Source organism: Herpailurus yagouaroundi, unplaced genomic scaffold (assembly GCF_014898765.1).
Source record: "Herpailurus yagouaroundi ecotype Mexico unplaced genomic scaffold, PumYag 185, whole genome shotgun sequence".
NCBI lineage: Eukaryota > Metazoa > Chordata > Mammalia > Carnivora > Felidae > Herpailurus > Herpailurus yagouaroundi.
This window is the reverse complement of record NW_024412416.1, coordinates 28,409,891-28,436,215: the sequence shown is the minus strand read 5'-3', so window position 1 is coordinate 28,436,215 and position 26,325 is coordinate 28,409,891. Positions and strand designations below refer to the sequence as shown.

General features: G+C 39.3%; 2 protein-coding genes across 6 annotated transcripts in view; both read right to left on the bottom strand.

Annotated features, from left to right (window-relative positions):
- NIPA2 (NIPA magnesium transporter 2) overlaps positions 1 to 14,240 on the bottom strand; it is a 32,292-nt gene extending 18,052 nt beyond the window's left edge. Inside the window, exons 1-2 of one of the 3 annotated variants that reach the window (XM_040493891.1) lie at positions 8,695 to 8,976; positions 7,808 to 7,944 (exon numbers count right to left, since the gene is read on the bottom strand). The gene's annotated coding sequence lies outside the window, so the exon portion shown is untranslated. Of the gene's footprint in view, positions 1 to 7,807; positions 7,945 to 8,694; positions 8,977 to 14,229 lie in introns of those variants that run through there. The other 2 variants (XM_040493890.1, XM_040493892.1) reach the window with 2 other exon arrangements.
- A 253-nt stretch (positions 14,241 to 14,493) lies between these two features.
- The window catches only part of NIPA1 (NIPA magnesium transporter 1), a 104,103-nt gene continuing 92,271 nt past the window's right edge, over positions 14,494 to 26,325 (bottom strand). For all 3 annotated transcript variants that reach the window (XM_040493893.1, XM_040493894.1, XM_040493895.1), the window contains exons 4-5: positions 23,103 to 23,263; positions 14,494 to 20,261 (exon numbers count right to left, since the gene is read on the bottom strand). In XM_040493893.1, coding sequence (XP_040349827.1) covers positions 19,750 to 20,261; positions 23,103 to 23,263 — 673 coding nt within the window. In that variant the 3' untranslated portion in view covers positions 14,494 to 19,749. The remainder of the gene's footprint in view (positions 20,262 to 23,102; positions 23,264 to 26,325) is intronic.

Sequence of the window (26,325 nt, the reverse complement as noted above, 5' to 3'; positions counted from 1 at the left end):
ACTGTGTTGTACATTTGAAAGTAACTAAGATCTTAAAAGTTCTCATCACAAGAAAAAATTTATAATTATGTGAAGTGATAAATGTTAACTGAATTTATTGTGATCATTTTATAACATATACATATATGTAATCATTATGTTGTATACCTTAAGCTAATATAATGTTATATGTCAGGGATAACTCAATAAAACTGAAAAAAATTATGGGAATGCAAGCTGGTGCAGCCACTCTGGAAAACAGTATGGAGGTTCCTCAAAAAACTAAAAACAGAATTACCCTACAACCCAGCAATTGCACTACTAGGCATTTATCCATGAGATACAGGTGTGCTGCCTTGAAGGGATACATGCACCCCAATGTTTATAGCAGCACTATCAACAATAGCTAAAGTATGGAAAGAGCCCAAATGTCCATCAATGGATGAATGGATAAAGATGTGGTGTGTGTGTATATATATATATATATATATATATATATATATATACACACACACACACACACACACACATATATATATGTATATATATATATATATTTATCTACCACATGTATGTATACACACACACACACACACACACACACACACACACACAAAATGGAGTATTACTTGGCAATCACAAAGAATGAAATCTTGCCATTTGCAACTACGTGGATAGAACTGGAGGGTATTATGCTAAGTGAAATTAGTCAGAGAAAGACAAAAATCGTATGACTTCACTCATTTGAGGACTTTAAGAGACAAAACAGATGAGCATAAGGGAAGGAAAACAAAAATAATATAAAAACGGGGGGGGGGACAAAACAGAAGAGACTCATAAATATGGAGAACAAACTGAGGGTTACTGGAGGGGTTGTGGGAGGGGGGATGGGCTAAATGGCTAAGGGGCACTAAGGACTCTACTCCTGAAATCATTGTTGCAGTATATGCTAACTAGTTTGGATGTAAATTTTAAAAAATAAAAAAACAAAAAAACCAGACCTCATCTGAACAGGCAAGACAGCCAGAGATTGTATACCATGTGCATGGTACTATCTATGCAAAATATGGTAGAGGAATATCTGTAGGTTAAATAAATACTGTTGAAGCAGTAAGAAAAAAAAAAAAAGAAAAACAATACACTAAACTTAAAAATTTAAATTAATTTTATAAACTCTAGTTTCATATTTAAATAATGGTTCCAGGGGCGCCTGGGTGGCGCAGTTGGTTAAAGCGTCCGACTTCAGCCAGGTCACGATCTCGCGGTCCGTGAGTTCGAGCCCCGCGTCGGGCTCTGGGCTGATGGCTCAGAGCCTGGAGCCTGTTTCCGATTCTGTGTCTCCCTCTCTCTCTGCCCCTCCCCCGTTCATGCTCTGTCTCTCTCTGTCCCAAAAATAAATAAAAAACGTTGAAAAAAAAAATTTAAAAAATAAATAAATAAATAATGGTTCCAGTCTTAGTTGACAGTCCAAAGTAACAAAACTTTGCTGTTAAGAAAAAATATTCTACAGAATGAAAATAAATCATAAAAATATACAAATTTAGTTCATAAATACATTTACCAGTTTCACAACATGTCCTTTTTAAATAATCTACACAGAGAAACTCAAAATTTTCTCACCCATACACTTTCTTCTTTGAAATCTATGTAGATATAAACAGATGTTTATTTATTTGTTATTTAGCCTATTTGGGGGTGTGTAGAAAGAAAACAGCTTCCACATTATTTTGTTAGCAGAGGATGATCATTCTAACAGACAGATGTTTGCCATAGTGCAAGTGTGATACTGATGGACTTTTTGGAGAACATGAGGGCCATGGACCTAGAGGGCTCAAACCCTAAGACCACACAGGGAGCAGAGGCTTATCAAAGACATTTCAAATGTCACTCATGAACTCTGCTAACAAATGAACTAAAGCAAAGTGCAGAAAGTAGAGGGAAAGATATTACTCAGCAAGAAGGTTTATGATTAGTTATAACTTACTGCCAGCCCAACTTTCTGGTATGTCTTGAGATTTTTTGTCCCACAAATTAACTACTGAGTTCCAGAACTAATCTACAATTCAGTCAGGATCCTCACTCATTAACCCTTGCCCACTAGCCAACTTTTTCCATTGTTCAGGTTATGAGATTCTGGCTTTTAGCAAAAGCATCATAACTCTAACCACCTAACCCCTCAATTGCTTTATCCATTCACTCAAACAGTATTTACCAAACATAAGCATTAAGCATTATGCTAAGCTCTATGCATAAAATGGTGATAGCTAAATTTTAGTCTTCCATGGGAGACAAACAAAAGACAGTTAAATAATGGGTGATAATGTTCTGTAAAAAGGGGCCAAAGGGGGCCAGTGTTTAGGTTTGCCTATTGAGTCACATTATGGTTCCCAGAACCCTTCATAAGAACAGTCCTTCCCAACCCATTGATTTGGGGCTTGGCTCCGTGGCTTATGCTGGCCAATGGGGGGAAGGTGTAAGTGACAGGAGTGCCAGTTCCAAGTCTAGACCTAAAGAGGACCTTTATATTTCTGCTTGCCCCTTTGCACCCTGCCATCACCCTGTGCACAGCCAAACACAGAGTCATCCCTGCTGACTTAATGAACCATGAGTACGATCATAAATAAATGCTACATGCCACTGGGATAACTAACTTACACACCTAAACAGACTTACTACAGGTAAATATAAAATTCCCGTCAGATTTTTGAAAAACCAAAACTTGTCTGCAGAAATGGGGATCAGTGATAAAGATGGGTGGCAGGCAGACAGGGGTTCACTGTATTATTCTACTCTATGTACTATGTATGTTTGGACGTTTCCATATTAAGGTTTTTTAAAACACATGTTGCAGTGCTCAAGAGCTGCAGAGATGTCAGGAGAGAAACAACTAACAAGTCCCAAAAGCAAAGTCACCCCACAATCTAGGATAAGATAATATTGAAACATGGAAAGAACATAAGACACTCAAGTCAGGGAGGTGCTCCGAGTTTTATAAGTATCAGTCACATACAATATGGATGAGATTAGCTGTCTGTCTAATTGAAACCTTTCCAGAACTGATCTTTCTCATAAGGATTTGGAGAAGTATCCCTAGTCCTCTGAATGCCACTCCTAAGGGAAGAAAATGCATTGAGAAAGGTCCAAGGCAGGGAATTTGGAAGATTCAGTCCTGCCTCTAGCTGGGTGCATGACCTTGGTTGAGTCGCCACCTTAACAGAGACACGTAAGAAAAGAAAGAAGCTAAAGAATCTGTAAAGTTATTGATTTCCAAATTTCAAATAAACTATTGGTCTCTTTATGTGGTAGCCCCAAACTTCAACTTAACTTCAGCTTGCCTTTGGAATAATTCTGGACTGTGACAATCAGTTATGTACAGAGACATAAACATATGCAGGGAGGGGGAGGCAGAAAATTTGGGAATAAAATGGTTAGCAGGAAGAATTACTTCTATAGACTGTAAGGGCGCCTCGGTGGCTCAGTGGGTTAAGCGTCATCTTTGGCTCAGGTCATGATCTCGCAGTTCATGAGTCTGAGCCCCACGCTGGGCTCTGTGCTGACAGCTCAGAACCTGGAGCCCGCTTCAGATTCTGTCTCCCTCTCTCTCTGTCTCTCCCTAGCTCATGCTCTGTCTCTCTCAAAAATAAACATTAAAATATATATAGAGAGACTATAAAAAGATTATGACAACAAAAAAAGTGTGCTTAATGGTATTCTCAGCACACTCTAAATGACTCACTTAACCATGTTTATGACCCAGTCTTCCTCACTAGACTGCCAGATGCTGGGCTCCTACAGCTTCAAAATATGTCTTAATATCGGTTTTCTCAGTGAATATAGATGAATGGAATAATTATAATTGGCCCTAAAAATAAAGCTGTATCATTTAGATCAGCTTCCTAAAATGTAACAACTGTTTTACAGTGTATAAACTTACGAACTGTAAAAAGTTGTCAAAGTATGCTGGGAAGTGATAGTGTTATATGTAAGTGAAAATGCAAAGGTAACAGTAAAAAGTCTGGGAAGATGGGAGTAAAGAAACCTAGCTACCAAACACACTTCAGCCCACTCTGCATTCCAATGAACAAGGATCACCTAATAGTCATCAAAGCACCCCCTAACTTAAAATCAGCTCCTTTAACCATTATCATCATGAAGCACTGTTCTTAATCATCATTCAAATTCTACCGAGGAAGTGACTACCTAAAGTTCTCTGGTCCACAAACCTCCCTTTTAAAAGTCTGAACAAGCTGATTTATAGCTTGAATATTCTGAAATCTATAAAATATAACTTTGTTACCTACATAGATGATACCCATAAACAAGTCAGGTTTAGCTACAGTTCCAATCCAATAGCTTCACAAATCCAAATTCAGACTTCACTTACATAAAGCTCATTTTTTAATTTTTTTATTTTAGAGAGAGACTGCAGGCACACTCACAAGCAGGTGAGAGGGACAAAGAGAAAGAGAGGGGGGGGAGGGAGAAGGAGGGAGGGAGGGAGGCCGTCGGCGCGCCGCGCCCCGCCACCCGGCCACGAGAGAGAGAGAGAGAGAGAGTACACCTTAAGCAGGCTCCATGCTCAATGCAGAGCCTGGCGTGGAGCTCGAATTCACGAACCCGCGAGATCATGACCTGAGCCGAGGTCAGACGCTTAACTGACTAAGCCACCCAGGTGCCCCTGAAATGGATTGTTTTATTCTTGAGTATACTATGAAGTAGGGCCAGGTTTAAAGACAGCTAAACAAGAAAACTTAGTATGTTTCACTTCAGCTATGTTCTCAAATCAGAGATGACAAGCTTCAGGTGATAATGTGCCCATCCTACCTCTGACAGGGACCAGGTAGAAGGTCCCATCCCATTCTCCTCTCCTCTAGCTGTTATATTATTTATAGTGTGGTCATCTGTTCAGTAAACATATGCGGAGCAGCTCTAATATGCCAGATGTTGGGGTTACAAAGATGATTTGATCACAAGTCCCTGACCTCAAGGATTCCACAGCTGAGTAAAATGATCTGAAGTGACCCATTTTAATTTTAAGCACACTTTTAAAGGCTCTTAGAATTTCCAAATTGTTCTTTCTGAAGTTTAATTTTCAAAGGTGATTTTACTTTTACGAATATTTATAACATTAACTTTCATTAAATACAAGTTATGTTAAAAATGAAATAAATATATCTTAAAGAAAATAAAGTTTTGAAATTGGTCCACCTTCTTCTAAAATATGGAGAACATGGGGCGCCTGGGTGGCGCAGTTGGTTGAGCGTCCGACTTCAGCCAGGTCATGATCTCGCGGTCCGTGAGTTCGAGCCCTGCGTCGGGCTCTGGGCTGATGGCTCAGAGCCTGGAGCCTGTTTCCGATTCTGTGTCTCCCTCTCTCTCTGCCCCTCCCCCGTTCATGCTCTGTCTCTCTCTGTCCCAAAAATAAAATAAATGTTGAAAAAAAAAATTAAAAAAAAATAAAATAAAATAAAATATGGAGAACATGTAACAGGAAAAGATGGGATTAGTATTCTACCATCTATAAGATAAGCTGATACTAAGATTTGCTTTGCAAAATGACTAACAGTAGGCAACACAATTACCAAAGTCATATACTTTTTAAAAATATACCAACAGAAGTACATTTACAGCTTTAAACTTGTCACAGCATTTTCATTTTCACAAAACCTTGAAAGGTATGTGGTGAGGGCCCCATGAAGAGAAAACAGGTACAGAGATGTCAAGCAACTTCTCAAGAAATGGGTAGGTAGCAGAACCAGTGCTAGAATCCAGCCTTTTGCCTTTCCCACTGGAGTCTCCATTTAGACCCAGAGGTGGAACACAAGGAAGTAACAGCTCCAACCAGGCTGTCAGTGTAAATCATCATCTGCCCAATCTGCTCCTCCTTGTTTTCTGACCATGGCTTCACCATCCTCATTACCCAAACTGGATACAAGGGCCAAGAGTACCATATGGAGTATACCTTTGTGAAATACAGCCTCATATCTCCATGGCTCTCCCAATCCTCATTCAGCTTCAACAATGATGCTATCACATTGCTCTATAAAACACATCTGTGCTATCTTATTCTCCTGCTTAAACCCTTAGAATGGCTACCCAATGTTTACAAAAAGTTCAAATTTTGTAATCCTCTAACACCTTTCACCATTTGTTCCCAACCTAACTTTTAAATCTTATTTCCCTATACTATAATTCACATACCCTATGATACACCAGAGGTCAATATACTGCTGTCATTCTTACCTACTCCTTCTCCTCCTCCATACCTTTGTTTATATTCTCCCTTCATCTTAAAAAAAAAATTTATTTTTAATGTTTATTTTATTTGTGAGAGAGAGAGAGAGCATGAGCAGGGGAGGGGCAGAGAGGGAGACACAGAATCTGAAGCAGGCTCCAGGCTCTGAGCTGTCAGCACAGAGCCTGATGCAGAGCTCGAACTCACGAACTGTGAGATCATGACCTGAGCCGAGGTTGGACGCTTAACCTACTGAGCCACCCAGGCGCCCCTTCCCTTTCGTCTTTTAAGGTGCAAACTCAAAATGCACCTCCACAATGAAGCCCTGCTTGAATTCCACAAACCAGAGAAATCATCTTTTCTGAATTCCTTGGCCTTTAAACCTACACTTCTCTTTGGACACTTTTCTAGCCTATATTATGGTTACTTATGTATATGACTTACATCCCCTTCATGGTGGCTTCTTGTGGACAGGTGCTTATCTCATTTAGTCAACCAACAAACATTGACATGAATATATACTATGTTCTAGGAATGGGAATATAGCAGTGAATAAAACAGACCAAAACCCTGCCCTCATGGAATTTACCTTGTGTTGGAGGTAGGGCAAGACAATTAAAAAAAATAATAATAAATAATAATATTATATTGGAAGGTGGTAAATACTATGGTTAAGGGCATTGAGGAGTTGGGTTGAGGGGATTCTATTTGAACTAGTTTGGTTAAGAGGCCCAGTGGAGAAGATAACCCTGAGTAAAGCCCTGAAAGAGACAGGAAAAGAACAAAGCTGAGAAAAAATGCAAAGGCATGGAGGTATGAACTGTTATGCAGCTTTCCAGGAAAAGAAAGGCCACTGTGGCTGACACTGAGTGAACAAGGGTAGGCAGGATACCACAGCAGGGTATTTTTATATAAAAGAAATATCCTGAAAACAAGTGTAATTCTTTTTTATCATTTCCCTCTAAATAGTAATAGCTACTACTTACTGAACACCTATGAAGCACTGTTCCAGGTAACTGATACACATTATTTCTAATACATACAATGAGAAGAAGGTATCTTTATCCCCACCTTACAACTAAAGAAACCAAACCTCCAAGGGGTTAAATCACATGCAGAGGACCACACAGAAAGTTATACAGTCTGAAATGGAACCTAAGTGTCTACTAGACTCTACTTCTATATGGGCTGCCCACACTGAATGAAAACTAATATTAGAGTTCTTAATCTTTACTTCTGTTTGGTTTCCACTGATTTAACTTTTTCCAATCTCTTACTTTGCTAATTATTTTTAAAAAGTTTTCTTTAATGTTTATTTTTAAGAGAGTGAGAGCGAGCGGGGGAAGAGCAGAGAGAGCAAGAGACAGAATCTGAAGCAGGCTCCAGGTTCTGAGCTGTCAGCACAGAGCCCGATGCAGGGCTCAAACTCTCCAACGGTGAGATCACGACCTGAGCAAAGTCAGCCAACTTAACCGACTAAGCAACCCGGCTTCCCGCTAATTATTTTTAAAAACGGTACTTATAAATACTGCAGAACTTAAATCTCCAATCCAAATTTAGCAACATCAGTTATAAATTAAAATTTTAACTTACATGTAAGTTTAATATGGTCTCTCTTATGAAAAAAAAGGCTGGAAGAGGTCAGAGATGACTTATTCACTCTCATTTCCTTGTAAATAATACTCCTTATTCTCATTTAAAGTTTTAAACCCTGGTAGAGTAGCTCCGACCTGTAAAGAAGAAAATACATAAGTAAGCAAAAGGACTGAACAGTTACCAAACAGTTTCAAAAATTTGGCTACTAGCCTCCATACTCTTTTTACTTACCAACATGAAACCTACTCAACCAAGCATAAACAACATAGTACTTCAACAGATAGCTTACTGCAATGAAACAAAGATCTCTACTCTCCCATCTTACTTTTACTACTAAAAAAAAAAAAAAAAGTACTACTTAGGTATATGGTTTATAGAGAATTTCTAAAAACAGAAAACGTAGTCCTGTATTAAACGAATTGAAAAACCTAGTGAACAAATTAAAGAGACACAAAAACAAAACTAAACGTATATAGAGTTTTTATGAAAAGGAAGGAGGGATTAAATGACTTTATAAAAGTTAGGAAATTAAAAGTCATGTTCAACGGCTGACTTCTAAAACTTGTTCAACGGTCAGTTAATATCTCCGCAGCAGCTGAAACAATCTAAAACTCACAACAAAACGAAAGCTATGTGAATGAGCTGAATGAACTGGTGCCCCGACAGGGTCAAGCCAGATTTCCATAGAATTTAATAGCAACCCAATTCGCAGTGGGATTCCTTGAGGCAGGATAAGAGGAAAAGCCCTTCCATTTCACAACACACGTGTTCCCAGGGAAGAGAAAGGCGCCCCTGAAGGGCCCCTGCCTACCCAAGACCAGCAGATTCGACCACAGCCCCTTCGCCCTTGCTTGAAAGAAAAAATTAAAAACTGGCGACCTCACCCCAACTGGAGGCCGCCCATGGTCCCCTCCACTACCTGGCCCTGGTCACCTCCGCTCACACGCCCACACAGGCCGCACGGGCCGCCCCTTCTTGAGCTCGCGCGGCCAGTGCCTTAGACGCTGTCCAGTAGGAGGTGAGAGCATCCAGGGCTGCAGCCGTGCGCGCCGCCTCCTCCATGGGGGAGCGCCGAGGGGAGCCTGCCCCGGATGACCCGCGACCGCCGCCGGGACCTAGAGCTGTAAGTAGCCGAGGAGAGCCTGGGCGCGGTCGAGTGACGCAAAAGGAGGCGCGCGCACGCGCAGTGCAACGCAGCAAAGGCCCGCCCCGGCCCACCTTACTGTGGATTTCCGGTTTCTTTAGCTGGCCTTGGGCTGTGGAGAGCAAAGAGAGCGGGGCGGGATGAAGGAAGGAGTGGATGCAATATTTTGCAAAGTAGGTTCGACGAGCAAGTGATTGAAGTCAAAGAACTGTGTGCTGCTTGCTTAACATGCGAATTCCCTTACGCGGTTACCGTGTAAAGCTGCATTTTAAGCAGACTGCCTAGCAATCCCCAGGGAAATGGTGCTCCGAGAGGGCAAGGGGCGGAGCTAGGGCTGGGCCAGGAGGCTGGAGGCGGGTCCCGGAACGCGGAGGTGCGAAACCAAGTGGTGGGGGCGGGATTGGGCTCCAAGTGGGGCTCTTTCTTCCCGAGGGTGACCTAATCGAAACCCGTAGAGATGGCGTTCTCCTTAGTGGTTTGGTAAAAGCGCCTTTTGAGACACTTGGAGCAGAGATGTATTTCTCATGAGATACATAGGCAACCCACTGTTAGACTATCCCGCCTTGGCTTTCTTAGAACCCACAATCATGGTTTTCTATAAAGTGGACAAAGACAGAGGGCTCATTTATAAGAGGAGGGGGCGGGATGGGGTGCGACTAGCCAGGTTGGGTTATAGGTGCCAAGGTCCTCTGGGTATGTTGTTCCTGTTTCTGAATAGATTAAAAAAAAACAAACAAAAAACTAGTATTTGAAATGTTAATCATGTAGAATGGGATTTTTTCTTTAAGTTTATTTTGAAAGAGAGACCACGAGCTGTGGAGGGGTGGGAAGAGAGAGAGAGATCGATCGCAAGCAGGCTCTGCACTGTCAGTGCAGAGCCTGAGGTGGACTTGAACCCATGAACCATGGGATCAAGACCTGAGCTGAAATCAAGGGTCCCATGACCACCAACTGACCCACCCAGGTGGAGGGGGGGGGGGGAAATGTTTTTTAAGTGAGTGCTTGTTGAACCAGAAAATGCCAAATATAATTTGCTCTTTTCAGACTAGTCTAATTGGACTACACAGCCCCTACACTCTGGTTTTGTTATAAGTGACTATGCAGCCACTAATTTAAAAGTTTTTAATCTTTTGTGAGCTTGGTAACCAGCTAATCGTGCCATTTTAGAACTGACTCAGAGGGCCTTTTTTGCTTATTTCTTTGGTCTCAGCCAAATTCTAGCTGGATTACATAGCCAAATAAGGAATTACATTACATATTGAAAGATGGTTGGCATGTTCGTCTCTGATGATGTGATAGATTGATGAAAAATGGTGGCAATTCTCTGCTTATAAATGTACCCAAACATTTTGCAGAGTGACTTTGCAGCTCCACCCCATCCCCTGATTCTGCCCTGGCCTTGGGACTGGGGATAGTTTTTGGCCAAGAAAATGTGGTGGTTCCCAGCCTAAATTTTGCTAAGAAACTGGACTAGCTTGCTGGAGAAGGAGACCATGTGGAACAGAGCAACTTGCAAAGCTACCCAGATGAACCATACTATGTCCAAACTCCAGAGACTGAGCCAACAGACTGATCCAATTGGTTGAATGCACTGTTGATCCACAGACCTATGAAAAAGACTAAATGATTGTTGCTTTAAGCCACCAATTTTGATGTGGATTAGTATGTAGCAATAACTAACAAATGCCAACAGATACCTATAGGAGGCAGATGATTATAATGAAAGTAGTGGTTTGCATGAATACTTAGAAATTATGTTAATTTAACTTAAGGAATTTGTTTGCAGGTCTTCTCTGCCAGTATTCTAATCACTCCAGCAAAGCCCTGCTTCATCTATTCAGCTTTCTCTCTTTGTTGTAGTCCACAGACTCCTCTCACATTTATCTGGTCCTCCCATCTGACACTTAACGGTCACATTATACAATGCATTGTTTCATAAGTGTACATAACATACCTTGCTAACATTATGCAGGCTTCTTAAATGCCCAGATCACTCTCTAGCACGTGATGTTGCATTTCTTTTTTTTTTTTAAAATTTTTTTTTAACATTTATTTATTTTTGAGACAGAGAGCGAGCATGAACAGGGGAGGGTCAGAGAAACAGGGAGACACAGAATCCAAAACAGGCTCCAGGCTCTGAGCTGTCAGCACCGAGCCCGACGTGGGGCTCGAATCCACGGACCACAAGATCGTGACCTGAGCCGAAGTCGGAAGCTTAACCGACTGAGCCACCCAGGCGCCCCAGCATTTCTATATATAATGTGAATGCTCAAGCATTGATCATAAGACATTTTTAAATTTTTAAAAATCCACTTCCTTTTCAAACACTGCTGGTGGGATTATAAAATAGTGCAACTTCCTCGGAAAACAGTTTGGCAGTTCCTTAGAGAGTTAAACATATATCAACCATGTGACCCAGATGTTCTATTCCTAGGTATTTATCCAAAAGAAATGAAAGCATATATCCACTAAAAGACTTGTAATTGAACATTCAATAGCAGCTTTATTTGTAATGGCCAAAAAAATGTAAACAACTCAAATGTCCAACAACAAAGCAACTGTGGATGAGCAACTGTGGTGTATCCATATAATAGAATACCACTGAACAATAAAAGGGAATGAACTACTGATACATGTTATAACATGGCTAATTCTCAAAATAATTTTGGTAAGTGAAAGAAGCCAGACCAAAGGAGTATATAATAAACAATTGTAATATATAGCAACAAAGTGGGTGGTTGACTGGGAGTGGAGGGAACAAGAAAGGCAGAGAGGGATCATAGTGGGTGGGGCAAAAAGAAACTTTGGGGTGATGTATATGTTTGCTGTTTTGCTCATGGTGATGCGATCAATCTGTAACATCATATCACATACATCAAAACCTACCAAATGTATATTTTATATATGTGCAGTTTACAGTATGTCAATTATACCTCAATAAAGCTGTAAAATTTTTTGTCAGTTATAGAAACAAGCTATATAAGCAAGACTTCTCTACTAAACAGTATTTTTGAAAATCATGTATTAGTAAATCAAATAGTTTTCTCATGTCTAAATTGTTCTTAAGTTGCTCTTCTGTGTTTTGGTTTTGTTACCACAGAGGCCAGCCAAGAGCCCAAGAACAGCATTTCAGGTGTACAATATAGTGATTCATCACTTGCATACAACACCGTGTGCTCATCTCAACAAGTGCATCACCTATTTAACCCTAATCCCCATCACTTATTTAAACCATCCCCCCCACCCATCTCTCCTCTGGTATCTCTAGCATTTTAAAGGTATTATATAAATGTTTTCCAATTAATATTATTAAGTTTACTCAAGACCATAGACTTAAAAATGTAGTAGGGCATATTCTAAAAACATTTGTTGGAGGGAGAGAGGAGAGCTGTCTGGAAAAGATAGTAATAACTTGAAGTAAATTTAGGTAGAACACTAGGATGTTCATTAAAAGCCAGGAATTGGCTTTTAATAATTACCTCATTTGATGAAATGGGGAGTGGATATGGTAGGCAGAATAAAGCCCCCTTCCCCAAAGATTTCCACAGTTCTAACCCATAGAACCTGTTACTATGTTATGTTAGAGGCAAAAGGGACTTTGCACCTGTGATTGAATTAAGGGTCTTGAGATGGGGAGATAATCCTGGATTGTCCAAGTGGGTACAAAATAATTACACGGGTTTTTGTAAGAAGGCAGGGGCGCCTGCAGGCTCAGTCAGTTAAGTGTCTGACTTGATTTCAGCTCAGGTCACGATCTCCTGGTTCATGGGACTAAGCCCTGCGTCAGGCTCCACACTAAGAGCATGGAGCCTGCTTGGGATTCTCTCTCCCCGCCCCCACCCCTCCCCGTTTCTCTGCCTCTCCCCCATGCACACATGTTCTCCCTCTTAAAAAACAAAAAAACAAAACAAAGGCATAAGTGTCAGAGACAGAGAATGAGATATGACAACGGAAGAAGGATCAGGGAGATGCAACATTGCTAGCTTTAAAGTTGCAGAAAGGGGAATGAGCCAAAAAATGTGCAAGGCCTCTGGTGAAAAAGGCAGGGAACAGATTCTCACCTAGAGCCTCCAGGAAGAATATAATCCTGATAACACCTTGATTTTAGCCCAGTTAAATTCATGTTGGATTTCTGTCCTCCAGAACTGTAAGATAATAAATTTGTGTTGTTTTAAGCCAAAAAGTTTGTAGTAATTTGTTAGAGCAGCAATAAGCACACCAAATTAGGGTAAGGAGGACACTAAGATCCCCCTAACATCATCACCAAAAGTAAAAGGATTTCATTTTATAGACAGGCAACCACACTTTGACTTCTCCATCTTCCATCCCTTTATTTCAGTTATTTTATATGGGTTTGTTGTGTTTGTTACTTGATTAGCATCCCTCCTACCCTGCTTGCCATGGTGCAATTCAAATCCCAACTTTCAAATTTCCTCAGCTGGAATCCTTCTCTTCTGAACTGCTAGTACAGATAGAAGTATCTTTGTTTTTGTTTCCTGACTGCCTTAGCTCTCAAACTCAAAAAAACTTTTTGAAACGACCATGTGAGGTTTGAAATATGGTGTACCAGGTGATAAACATTGAAACCAAAGATGCCAACAATGCCATGAGTCATCAGAGAGGCACATGACTCAGGAACAGAGAAAATAGAGCATAAGCTCTTTGGAGGGCAGGGGGCATGCCTGATTTTATACAACCCTCAGAACTAGGTGCAGTACTACTAGCTACTACTGTGCTTGGCTAGAAGCTGAAACTTACAGTTCTATACTAGTAACCAACCAGGACAAGTTTTTGTAGAATTTGGCACTTACACGCTTCACAACCTCAAAAACCTGTGTGGAAAGGGGTATCCATAGAAACATTTGGTGGTTTTTAAAAATGTCTGTTCCTGATTTCTAAATATATATAGTTTGATCAAAATGTGAGTAATTAGGGGCACCTGGCTGGCTCAGTCAGTGGAGCATGTGATTCTTGATTTGGGGGTTGTAAGTTCAAGACCCACTTTGAGTGTAGAGATTGCTTACAAGTAATCTTTTTAAAAATGATTTTAAAAATCTTTTTAAAAATGTAATTAAATCCTTTTGGACAGAGCCTAAAAAATACATATTTTTTCTCAAATAAAATATTTTTCTGTTTAACAAAGTGACTTACAGGACACTAAAACGATTAATAATAAGATTTCTGATGATACTTGTAGTTTTAAGATGTGTTATAATTCTCTAAAGTTTTGTGTGCTTAAAATATAATAAAATGTTATGTTATATACTCCCCAAACATGTAAAAGATATTAATATATTAAAATATACCTGGTTTTCTTTAATTGTGTCAGAAGGTAATCACTAGATGGTAAATTCCTTCACACATCATGGTTTTGCTCCCTAAGATATTCACAGGCACATATTTTTTATATCATGATGGGAACTGGGCTATTTGTTTCTGTAAAGAAAATGGGAAACATTTAATAGAGGAATTAGGATGATATGGAACCTGGGACTACATGGGTGTTTCAAGTAGTGGGTAAAAAAAAAAGCAACAAATGTTCAGCTAGAAATAAGTTATTTTATTTTAAAACACATACAGATTAATAAATATTATTGGAAAACTTAATAAATAGCCTTTTTTATTTACATAAGGCAATTACAACATGCTATGACTATTTCTATAAAGCAAAAGCAAGTCTTAGCCATTGACAAATGTGTGTATGTATGCTAATTGGAAGCTCCCCTGATACATTTACAGGAAAAAACTTATGCAGTCAATCAACATTTTACATTTTTTATCTAGTCTTCTTCTCTTTCACGATTATATTCCATTTTACAAGAAAGTAATAGTTGTCATTTAAAAAGGCAACAACACTCAGGAATGCTACTGGAAAACAGTACCTTTAAATTATTCCAAAGTGCAAAAACACTGACATAGAGGTGGGGGGAGGGAATTAGTACATTCTGACAAAGAAAAGAAACTTTTCAACGTGACCTTTTGGCACTAGTGGTTTGGGAACTCCTGACATTTACCTGGTGTCAGGTAATTCATGGTCAGGGTTGAGCTGCTTGGAAGCAGGAAGTTCAGCATCATTCCTAACAAATTTAACACAACAGAATCAATCTGGTTCACAGGTCATTGAATCTTCTGCAGAACATAAACATATGCAGAATGTCAGAAAATCTTATCACATCATCAGAATGTGATCTTTCAGTGCAGCTTTTAAAAGTCCCTGTTTAACCTTCACGTTTTATAATAGAATATATAAAAGCCTTCCTTAAAAAAAAAAAGAAAAAAGAAAAAAGAAAAATTAAAGCTTCATGGAATCGTGCAAACTTTACACCCAGCACTTCCTTTGCTTACTCAGTGCTTGAAGCTGCATGTCTAAAGCACAGTCCTGAGCATACAGGATGCCCAGTGCAAGCTGAGTTTCCACTTCACCACTCCAGAGCAATCCTACACATAACACTCTTGTCTGAGGCTACCAGCACACGCTAAAAGTGTGAGTGCTCTAAAACAGGTGATTTGGAGAACCATCTCACCCCTTTAGAGGTAGAGAAACTGAGGCACAGAAAGGTTAAGTGACTCACCTATAGTTGCACAATTCAAGGAAAAATAGAGAAAAGAACAAATAAATCTTTCTCCCTGGCTCATGCTCTGGGGTCCTAGACAATGCTTTTTATCACATTGGGTACATCTGAAATAGATTTATTTACATGATCATTGTTCTACTGAGTATCAACTTTTTACTACACAATAATTTTTGATGTAACATAAGGTTACATTTCTTAAAATATAATTCTCTTGTTGCATTTCACAGCATGTGAGAAATGTATATGAAAATAAACAAGTAGTGATACTGAGCCAAATTCTCATTCTCATTCCTATAATTCTTAATCTTTTCAAGTATATGATGGAGGTATAAGAATCTGGCCAGATGTGAAAAATCACCAATAAACTAAAGGACAGACCCTTAAAATTCATCACCAGTACAACTGTGAGGTGGAAGTGAGGAATACAGAAAATTGAGGTATTTTATATGATAAACTGTTTTATGGTGTGACTGGTGTGCAACTTGATCTTTTCTCTTTCCAACTCAAGTTAACAGGCTTCTAGCTATGACTATGAGTAAAACATATGAAAAACTAACATGGACATGTCCTTGGGAAGAAGGTCAATACTAAGTTGTTAATGTTACATTTTTGGTCCCTGAGAAGGCGGAACACCAAGATTCCATCTAATCCTGCTTGATGGGTGAACTACTTCCTTGGTTTCAAACACAGTGAGAAGGATAACTCCTTCAGACCACTGGAACCAATCAGACAGTCATGAACAGATCTAAATTGAAGCATTTTTCTCTTTCCAGTTTCCTACTCGGTCATAAGAGGTCTAAGTCAGGATCACGTAGGCATCAAAAAAGAGCAATGGCCATGGCTCTGTAGACAATTGGAGCACTTTCTCCACTATTCTAGATTAGTTGAGCAGCTTGGAAAAGAGAGGTACCATCTCCCAATAAGAACTATACAGCCATCAATACCTTTGGTCTCCATGGACCAAAGTGCTTGTCTACACCTGGAAGACACTGCATATCAGTGCTTTACAAATGTCTAGGAACTAGCTTCTAGAAGTGAGCACAGTATTTACAAAGAGTGAAGCTGTCAAGGAAGAAGGAAGATGAGGGTGACTGTACACGTTAATAGTGTTCTGACAGACATGAAACCCAAAGAAAAAGAACAAAGACCAACCTACTACAGCTGGAATGAACTTCTGGAAATAATATTGAGTATAACAAACTGGCTTGAAAAGTAGGAATTGAAAGAATATTTCTTATTGCTGAACCAAGAGCAGCAAAGTGTATTTCACTAACATTCTAATGTGAAAATACTATAGTGACATCTGACTGAAGAACGAGTTATGAGCAGTTCTTATTCCATGTGTGGCAAGAAGCAGACCGCCCTTCCTCTCGAGGACCTTCTCTACAGAGATGGAATAGTCCTCTAGAAGAACAAAATGCCCAGGGTGGTCTCAGAATCCTTAATAGGCCCTACACTTGATCAATTAGCAAAACAGAAAGCAATCTTTTCAAATGCAAAGATTCAGATGAAAAAACAAAGCATTGTCCAAGTAGTAGAGGAGAGAAACAGCTTATTTAAGTATCCAGAGTAAATTTGCAAATTGTGATCAGAAATATAAGATTTTAGAGAGGCTTGAAAACAAGTAGGCGGTAGGTAAATTTCTTCTTAGTTTATCAGAGATAAAGCCCAAGGAATAGTATAATCATGAAAATGTTTCATATGTATTTACTTTTGGAGAGACCAATGAGACCCATTCCCATTCTAGCTCCTCCCAAACTCTCACTTTGAGGCCTTTTTTTTCTTTGCAATTCCAAATGAATTATGAAAACATGAATGTATAAAAAATACATATATATTATTAAATCAGAAGTTATATGCTCTATGTCAAACTTGAAAATTGGGCTCTTTAGACTGCTGGTCATGTCCATTTGAGGCTAGAGTCACACACTTGAAATACAATCCTAAGAACTTTGTCCCACTGGAAGGAAAGCTGTGCATCCCACCAAAATAATCTGCTAAACCTGGGAGAGTCCAACTGTTCCAGAACAAGTCATCCTTAAGAGGAAATCAGCTATTACTACTTTCAGATTTTGTTTTGCTATAAACAAAACAAAACAAAACAAAACAGGGATGATCATCCAGAAAATACCACTGCTGAGTATCCATGGTGTAACTGTGAACTAAAATATAATGAGGAACACTAATAGATGAATTTAAACTAAGCTTCAACTGTAAGCTGTAACAAAATAAACAAGATAATTTCCTTAAGACACATGAACTTTCTCAGTATACTTTTGTTCACCACATGTATTCTTTTAATGTCTCAAACTCCTTATGTAGGAAACTATTATACTGACACTGCTACATGATATTTTCAGAAAGTTCAGTTCAATAAATTAAGGCTTGTATTCCTAAAAATACCTGATAATAAAAAAAAACCAAATCTTTAGGAGCTGATAAAAAAAAAGTGAGGGACTTTTTGAGTATTTATTAACTGTCAGTTAATGTAAGATTAAAAATTTTTTAAACAATTTTGTTGCTGCTCTTAGTTCACTAATCACTGACAACTCATGACATCACATGTACTTTTAATTCATAAAGGTGTTCTTCACTGTATGTTAAACTATCCTCATTTTATTTAGCCTCTTTTATTTAGCCTTTTATTTAGCCTCCCCACACTTTAGGGAACAATTTCTTTGGTATTTAGAAATGCTCTTTTTGCCTGAAAAAATATTTTTTTCCTTAGTGAGTAACTTTAATTGGGTATTATTAAATGTGATATTCTAGTTCACTAATTCTGCCTTACCCAATCCCATTTTCCAACTTGGCACAGTTCCCTATTAGATAAAACACTGCATATGAAGTACATGATATTTTGATGAAACAACTTGCATCACTTTGTGCTTTGCTCCCACTTACTATACATAGGAGGTTACTATAAACAGACAAATGATCTCTTTGATCCAAATATTGGCATATTTAGTGGCTATTTTGCATTTCAGAAGATTAATGAGAGGCTGGGTGAGGAATTGTAGGGTGCTCTGCCATCTCAAACAACAGGGAGATGGCTAAATTAATTGTTTTCATTTTAGTAGAAATTCTTTTGAAAACTTACTTTGTATGTTCCAATTTTCAGAAACTTGCCTGAGCTTGACTGTGTCTTTTAACCTGTTCCTGTATTATAGGGAACCTGATATATGTGCTATTGAACAGTTACTCTCTCATCTAACAACCTTATTATCAAGTTGAATAATTTATTTCTTTGGAATGGCCACAATGGTCACTGAAAGAGAATGTGGATATATTTGATACTGGGTCCCAGTTACATAGATTAAATACAAATAAAATACCTTATGCTACTTAAGTCAACTGTCTTTAATTGGACAATAAATACATGCTAAAAAGATCAATTTGCTCTTATGTGTCTTTCACTGTGACTTTCTTCCAATGAATGAATATACTGTTATTTCTAACTGCTCTATACATTTATATTTTGAATAGTGAAATATTAAAGTATAATCAAAGAGTTATTCTAAGAGAACATACACATAGTAATAGTCAAATTAAGTGAAGAGTTCAAGTGATAAAGGCACTGAAATTGATTTGAGCTATTGAAAGTCATCCTATAAATGGAACTCTGCATCATGTCCACTCATTCTCTCTCTATGTTCAATTAAAATGTCTTGGAGTAGGAGGTGGGAGAGTCAGCTCATTAGCAGATTAAAAACAATTAAATGTATATACTTCTTATTTGGATGAGGTACCTGAATGTTATACATGCTTAATGCAAAATAACACAACTACAGACACATTTACTGTATAGTCAGACTGTAAGACAACAATTTCCCCCATTTCCAAAGTAATCTTCTAAGTAACAATATCTGCTCCCCTGCAAAGACTAACCGGAAAGAGCCCAACTTTATCTTCTATTAAATAATGTTAAAATATTGTTAAAGGAAATAGTATTCATGAAAGCTTCCAGGTTAATGGCAATGAACATGAGATTCCTCTCATCAGAGAGAGATGATGCCCAGACAACCATTTAGCAACTTTAGACTGCAGAGGGCTGGGCCCCTACTTAGATGCTGAGCGATGCTCCCTACTGTCCACCAGACCACCCATTAATATGCAAGCAACTTTAATACCAGTGATTAGGGTCTCTTCTACTTCACATCAAATTAGGACCAGAAACCACATCCATTTCCTATTCCTTGAGCCACCCACCCCCCTGTTGCATCCTAGTCTGTTTTCATATTAGATTTGTTCATCTCCCCAAGGTTGAAATTGAACTCTTTGAACACCTGTATAAGGACAATCCCAACAGAGACAGTAGTGAACCCACAGGCCATACCCAAGAAGTCCACCAGGCCCACGTTGCTCCATTCCCGAAAGAGGATGGCCGAGGCTAACAGGACGAGGGTGGTGAATACGACGTAATAGATGGCCCCGAACACAGAGGAGTCGAAGCACTCAAGTGCCTTGTTGATGTACCTGAACTGGACAATGATGCTGCAACCAAGCACGGCGAGGAGCACCAGGCACAGGCAGAGTGCCCGTTGACTGGATGGGTTGTTGTGGAAGATGTCTTGGGCTGCCAGCCCGATGCCCTTGGTGGAAGGCACGGTGAAACTCCCCAGCAAAGAGCAGATACTAATGTAGACCATGATGTTGGTAGGCCCATGGGCTGGTGCAATCCAAAAGATGAGCAGTAGCAGCATAAGGAGCACGATACACAAATAGCCCACAAACACTGGAAAACAGACAATTTTCTTACTTTAGAGTCAATTCAACAAACCCTAGGCAGAATGTGGTCCTGTGTGTGTGGCCAGAGTGGGAGGGTTCTTCAGGAACATGTGAGAAAGCTGTGGGGTAGTTGTGGCTGTTGCAGTGATTTAAGGGCTACATATAGTGGGCCAAGGCCAGGGGCCCTGAGATGTGGAGACAGTACCACACAAAAATCTCATTCTTCTCACAACTTCTGAGGGTCTCCTTGGACTTGTAAGTGACAAATGTACTTATAATTATCAGAGCCTAGAACCCAGTTATATATAAAACAAAGTAATTTTTGCATATATTTAATATGCACTGAATTTTTCAGAACTTCATTAAGAACTTCATCCCATTGCTGACAACAACATCCCCTGAATGTTTGAGTTAATAGCACGACACTCCACATGAGTCTTTATTTACAGCTCCCAGGCTCTCAGCAACTCCACAAGGCATAGGGTCTATTGGTATGTCTTCTATAGTTGTACCTGAGCATTCTATTTTATTATAAAATACTATCGGGCTATTTCTCCTTCATATTACATTTAAGGCTTTATTTGCTTTGAAGTTATGTGTACAAAAGGAGGTTGTAATTTCTAATTCAATCTGAGATTATAAAGGAGGTGTTAGAAGCTGGGCCTGACAGGGCTAGGAACAGCCTGGACATGCACTAGGCAGGCTGTGACTCTTCCTCAAATGTAAGAAGAAAAAAGAACTACGGAGCCCTGTTCTGAGGGAAGATTCAGGAAGATGACCTTAAAATTTCTTCTGAGGCAATTCTTTGACAAAAAAAATTCATAATGTTTTTTTAACCTTTAGAAAAAAAATTTAAAAACTTAGAAGCCTCTTGGGGTGCCTCGGTGACCCAGTTGGTTAACCATTCAACTCTTAATTTCAGCTCAGGTCATAATCTCACAATTCGTGAGATCAAGCTCCACATTGGGCTCTGCACTGGCAGCATGGAGCTTGCTTGAGATTCTCTTTGTCCTGAGCATGTAAGCACGTGAGCTCTCTCTCTCAAAATAAATAAACATTAAAAAAAACGTAGAAACCTCTTTAATTTATAAGTGGCTAGAATAGGGGCACTTGGGTGGCTCAGTCAGTTAAGCGTCTGATTTCAGTTCAGGTCATGATCTTGCAGTCCATGGGTTCAAGCCCCACGACGGGTTCTGTGCTGACAGCTCAGAGCCTGGAGCCTGCTTCAGACTCTGTGTCTCCCTCTCTCTGTTCCTCCCCTACTTGCACTCTGTCTCTCAAAAATAAAATAAACATTAAAAAAAATTTATAAGTGGCTAGAATAACATCATTTTATATTCCAGGTTAAAACACGTTATTCATGTTAAAAAGAAAAATCTTTTAGGGGCACCTGGGTGGCTCAGTCAGCTAAGTGTCCAACTCTTGATGTCAGCACAGGTCATCATCTCACAGTAGTGAGATTGAGCACTGCATCGGGATCTGTGCTGACAGTGCAGAGCCTGCCTGGGATTCTCTTTCTCCCCCTCTCTCTGCCCCTCCCTACTTGAGCATGTGGCTCTTTCTCTCTCAAAATAAATAAATAAACTATAATTTAAAAAAAAGAAAAATCTTTTTGCTACCATCATATTTTCATACCAAATTATTATGGCAGTATTCAAATTAGATATGTTTTTTTGTAAAAGTTAAGACCTGAATATACTGGTATCATCCACATTTATCAGAAAGTAAAAGGCCTTTGGATATACTTTTCTGAAAATTACATAAAGTAAATTCTTCAGGATATTCATATCCATTTTTCTGATTTTTTTCATGTTTTTGTACTTTCATTTCTCACAGTTTTGGAAATATTTTGGCTTTTACAGGAGGAAGTAAATATAACAATGCTAAATGTTTAGGGATAAAAAATTACAGGAAAATACAGTCTTGGTTAATTTCATTATGAATCCTTTTTGAAATTTTACAGATATTTCCACTGCAATGTCATTCACTGCCAATTAAAAGCTATCAAAGAGTGGTGAGGTATTTGTGGCTTAGAGATGTCTGTATTTGGGATATTGGTGTGGATGCAGTTTTGTGCTGGCACCTGTCTAAAATTGTTGGTAAGCAATATAAGATGGTCTGCTGGGAGTAATTTAGAAGAATCTATACTTTAGGCCAGTACAATTATGTAGACTGTTGTTTTTTATAGCATTTGTCATGTCAAAAACATGTAGAAAAACTTTACAGAGATCTCTATGGGAAATCCAAAGATAAATCAAATTGGGTCTCAGCTCTCAGTTTCACATTACAGGGAAGTGTAGAGGTTTGGGCACAACAGTGGTCCTGAGGGGAACATGGTCCAGAGCAGATCCCAGGAGGACTGACACAAAAGAGAAGAGACAGTAGGAATGCAGGAAAGGAGGTAGGGTGGGAGTACTGGGAGGTGGCAAGAGGTGACAGGAGGAGGCGTGTGGGGGGTGGTCATAGGAGGTAGGGGAATGGGAAGGCCATGGTAAGTGGGAGGTGGGTGCTCATGGGATTGAGGCCTGAGGGGATGAGGCCGCGTTGAGGGGGCCAGGTGATAAAGGCACCCATGTGCAAGATCCCAGAGGTCTGGAAGAAAGCAGAAGCAGTACTGAACTCCAGGGAGCAGGGATGCAAGGTCCAGAACCACCAGACCTCTTCCCACTCCTGGGGCAGCAGGAGAGCAGGAGATGCTATAAAGTGTAGGGCACAGCAATGGCCACTCATATGCAAAGTCAAACACAGGGTCTGTGAAAACAGACCATAGGTAGGCCAACCCAAGCCCAGGCCTGGATCACACTGGAGACAGGCAAGCTCTCTGGCACCTTTGCTAGAAAGGAGTTACCTGGGTTAGTCAGCTTCTCTTCCAGCTCAGCCTGAGTGGTCACACTCTCAGATTTCGGGGAGTGGATAATCAGTACAACAGAACCTGCACAGCTTAGCAGACATCCCAACTTGCCCAAGATGTTGAGCTTTTCCTTCAGAAGATAAGAAGCTAAAATGGACCTTTGTTTAAAAAAAGAGAGAGAGAAATCGTTAAAATTTAATACTATCTGACCTGTTTCTACTAACTGTAGTTATTTTAGAAAAGCCATATTTTCTTGATAGCCATATTCATTTTTAACTTAGTTTTTAAGAGTAGAAAAGATTAGGAATTTATTGAAATTATTAAATACAAAGGATTTTCATACCAATACCATGCAGTCAATACATAGTTAATGACTCTTAACTCATACTGCTATACATTATTTCAGTAGATATGAAATAGATCAGAATAGAAAAATAAGTCATCATTCATAAAATGAGGTTTTATGGTTAAATAAAAATATTCTTTCCTTATTTCTTTATTTTTGTTTATTTATTTATTTTGAGAGAGAGAGAAAGAGTACGTGTAAAGGGGCAGAGAGAAAGGGAGAGAGAATCCTCGCTGACAGTGCAGAGCCTGATGTGGGACTCAATCACACAAACTGCAAGATCATGACCTGAACTGAAACCAAGAGTCGGATGCCTAACTGACTGAGCCACCCAGGTGCCCTGTTTCCTTATTTTTAAAAGCAAACAATCAAAGAAACTATGTTAAGTGGGAAAGTAGGATATGAAAACTGTTAAAATAATTATAAGTCATTCACGATCAAAACACGTCAGTTAAAATAAATTAAGAAAATGCACAAACAAGAAAAAAACCAAAATGCTAATAGTAATTACATTATGGTAGGAGTATGGGTGATTGGTTATTTTTCTCTTCTATAATACCTCAAATATTTAAAATGTGGTCACATTATTTTTTAATGCAAAAAAAAATCATCTTAAAACATCTATAATTTTTTAAAAAAGTTTCTGTTTTGTTTTGTTTTTTAATTAAATAGGCTCCACGTCCAACATGGGGTTTGAACTCATGACCCAGAGATCAAGAGTCACATGCTCTACCTACTGATTGATCCAGCCAGGCACCCCAAAATCTCTATAATATTAAGGTTGGTAATATGTTTCCTTTTTTTTTTTTTAATTTACATCCAAGTTAGTTAGCATATAGTACAATAATGATTTCAGGAGTAGAATCCAGTGATTCATCCCCTACATATAACACCCAGTGCTCATCCCAATAAGTGTCTTCCTTAATGCCCCCTGCCCATTTATCCCATCCCTATATTTCTCCATATTTAAGTCTCTTATGTTTTGTCTCCCTCCCTGTTTTTATACTATTTTTGCTTCCCTTCCCTTATGTTAATCTGTTTTGTATCTTAAATTCCACAGGAGTGAAGTCCTATGATATTTGCCTTTCTCTGACTGACTAATTTCGCTTAGCAGAATACCCTCTAGTTTCATCCACGTTGCAGCAAATGGCAGGATTTCATTCTTTTCGGTTGCTGAGTAATACTCCATTGTGTATATATATACACACACACCAAATCTTCTTTATTCACCGGTTGATGGACATTTGAACTCTTTCCATACTTTGGCTATTGTTGATAGTGCTGCTATAAACGTTGGGATGCATGTGCCCCTGTGAAACCGCGTACCTGTATCCCTTGGATAAATACCTAGTAGTGCAATTGCTCGGTCGTAGGATAGTTCTATTTTTAATTTTTTGAGGAACCTCCATACTGTTTTCCAGAGTGGCTGCACCAGTTTGCATTCCCACCAGCAATGCAAAAGCATTCCTCTTTCTCTGCATCCTCGCCAGCATTTGTGGTTGCCTGAGTTGTTAATTTTAGCCATTCTGACAGGTTTGAGGTGGTATCTCATTGTTGTACTTCTCTGATGTTGAGCATTTTTTCCATGTCTGTTAGCCATCTGGCTATAGATGGCTATCTTTTTTTTTTCCAATATATGAAATTTATTGTCAAGTTGGTTTCCAACACCCAGTGCTCATCCCAAAAGGTGCCCTCCTCAATACCCATCACCCACCCTCCCCTCCCTATACCTCCCATCAACCCTCAGTTTGTTCTCAGTTTTTAAGAGTCTCTTATGCTTTGGCTCTCTCCCACTCTAACCTCTTTTTTTTTTTTTTTTTCTTTTTCCTTCCCCTCCTCCATGGGTTTCTGTTAAGTTTCTCAGGATCCACATATGAGTGAAAACATATGGTATCTGTCTTTCTCTGCCTGACTTATTTCACTTAGCATAACACTCTCCAGTTCCATCCACGTTGCTACAAAGGGCCATATTTCATTCTTTCTCATTGCCATGTAGTACTCCATTGTGTATATAAACCACAATTTCTTTATCCATTCATCAGTTGATGGACATTTAGGCTCTTTCCATAATTTGGCTATTGTTGAGAGTGCTGCTATGAACATTAGGGTACAAGTGCCCCTATGCATCAGTACTCCTGTATCCCTTGGGTAAATTCCTAGCAGTGCAATTGCTGGGTCATAGGGTAGGTCTATTTTTAATTTTCTGAGGAACCTCCACACTGCTTTCCAGAGCGGCTGCACCAATTTGCATTCCCACCAACAGTGCAAGAGGGTTCCCGTTTCTCCACATCCTCTCCAGCATCTATAGTCTCCTGATTTGTTCATTTTGGCCACTCTGACTGGCGTGAGGTGATATCTGAGTGTGGTTTTGATTTGTATTTCCCTGATAAGGAGCGACGCTGAACATCTTTTCATGTGCCTGTTGGCCATCCGGATGTCTTCTTTAGAGAAGTGTCTATTCATGTTTTCTGCCCATTTCTTCACTGGGTTATTTGCTTTTCGGGTGTGGAGTTTGGTGAGCTCTTTATAGATTTTGGATACTAGCCCTTTGTCCGATATGTCATTTGCAAATATCTTTTCCCATTCCGTTGCTTGCCTTTTAGTTTTGTTGGTTGTTTCCTTTGCTGTGCAGAAGCTTTTTATCTTCATAAGGTCCCAGTAATTCACTTTTGCTTTTAATTCCCTTGCCTTTGGGGATGTGTCGAGTAAGAGATTGCTACGGCTGAGGTCAGAGAGGTCTTTTCCTGCTTTCTCCTCTAGGGTTTTGATGGTTTCCTGTCTCACATTCAGGTCCTTTATCCATTTTGAGTTTATTTTTGTGAATGGTGTGAGAAAGTGGTCTAGTTTCAACCTTCTGCATGTTGCTGTCCAGTT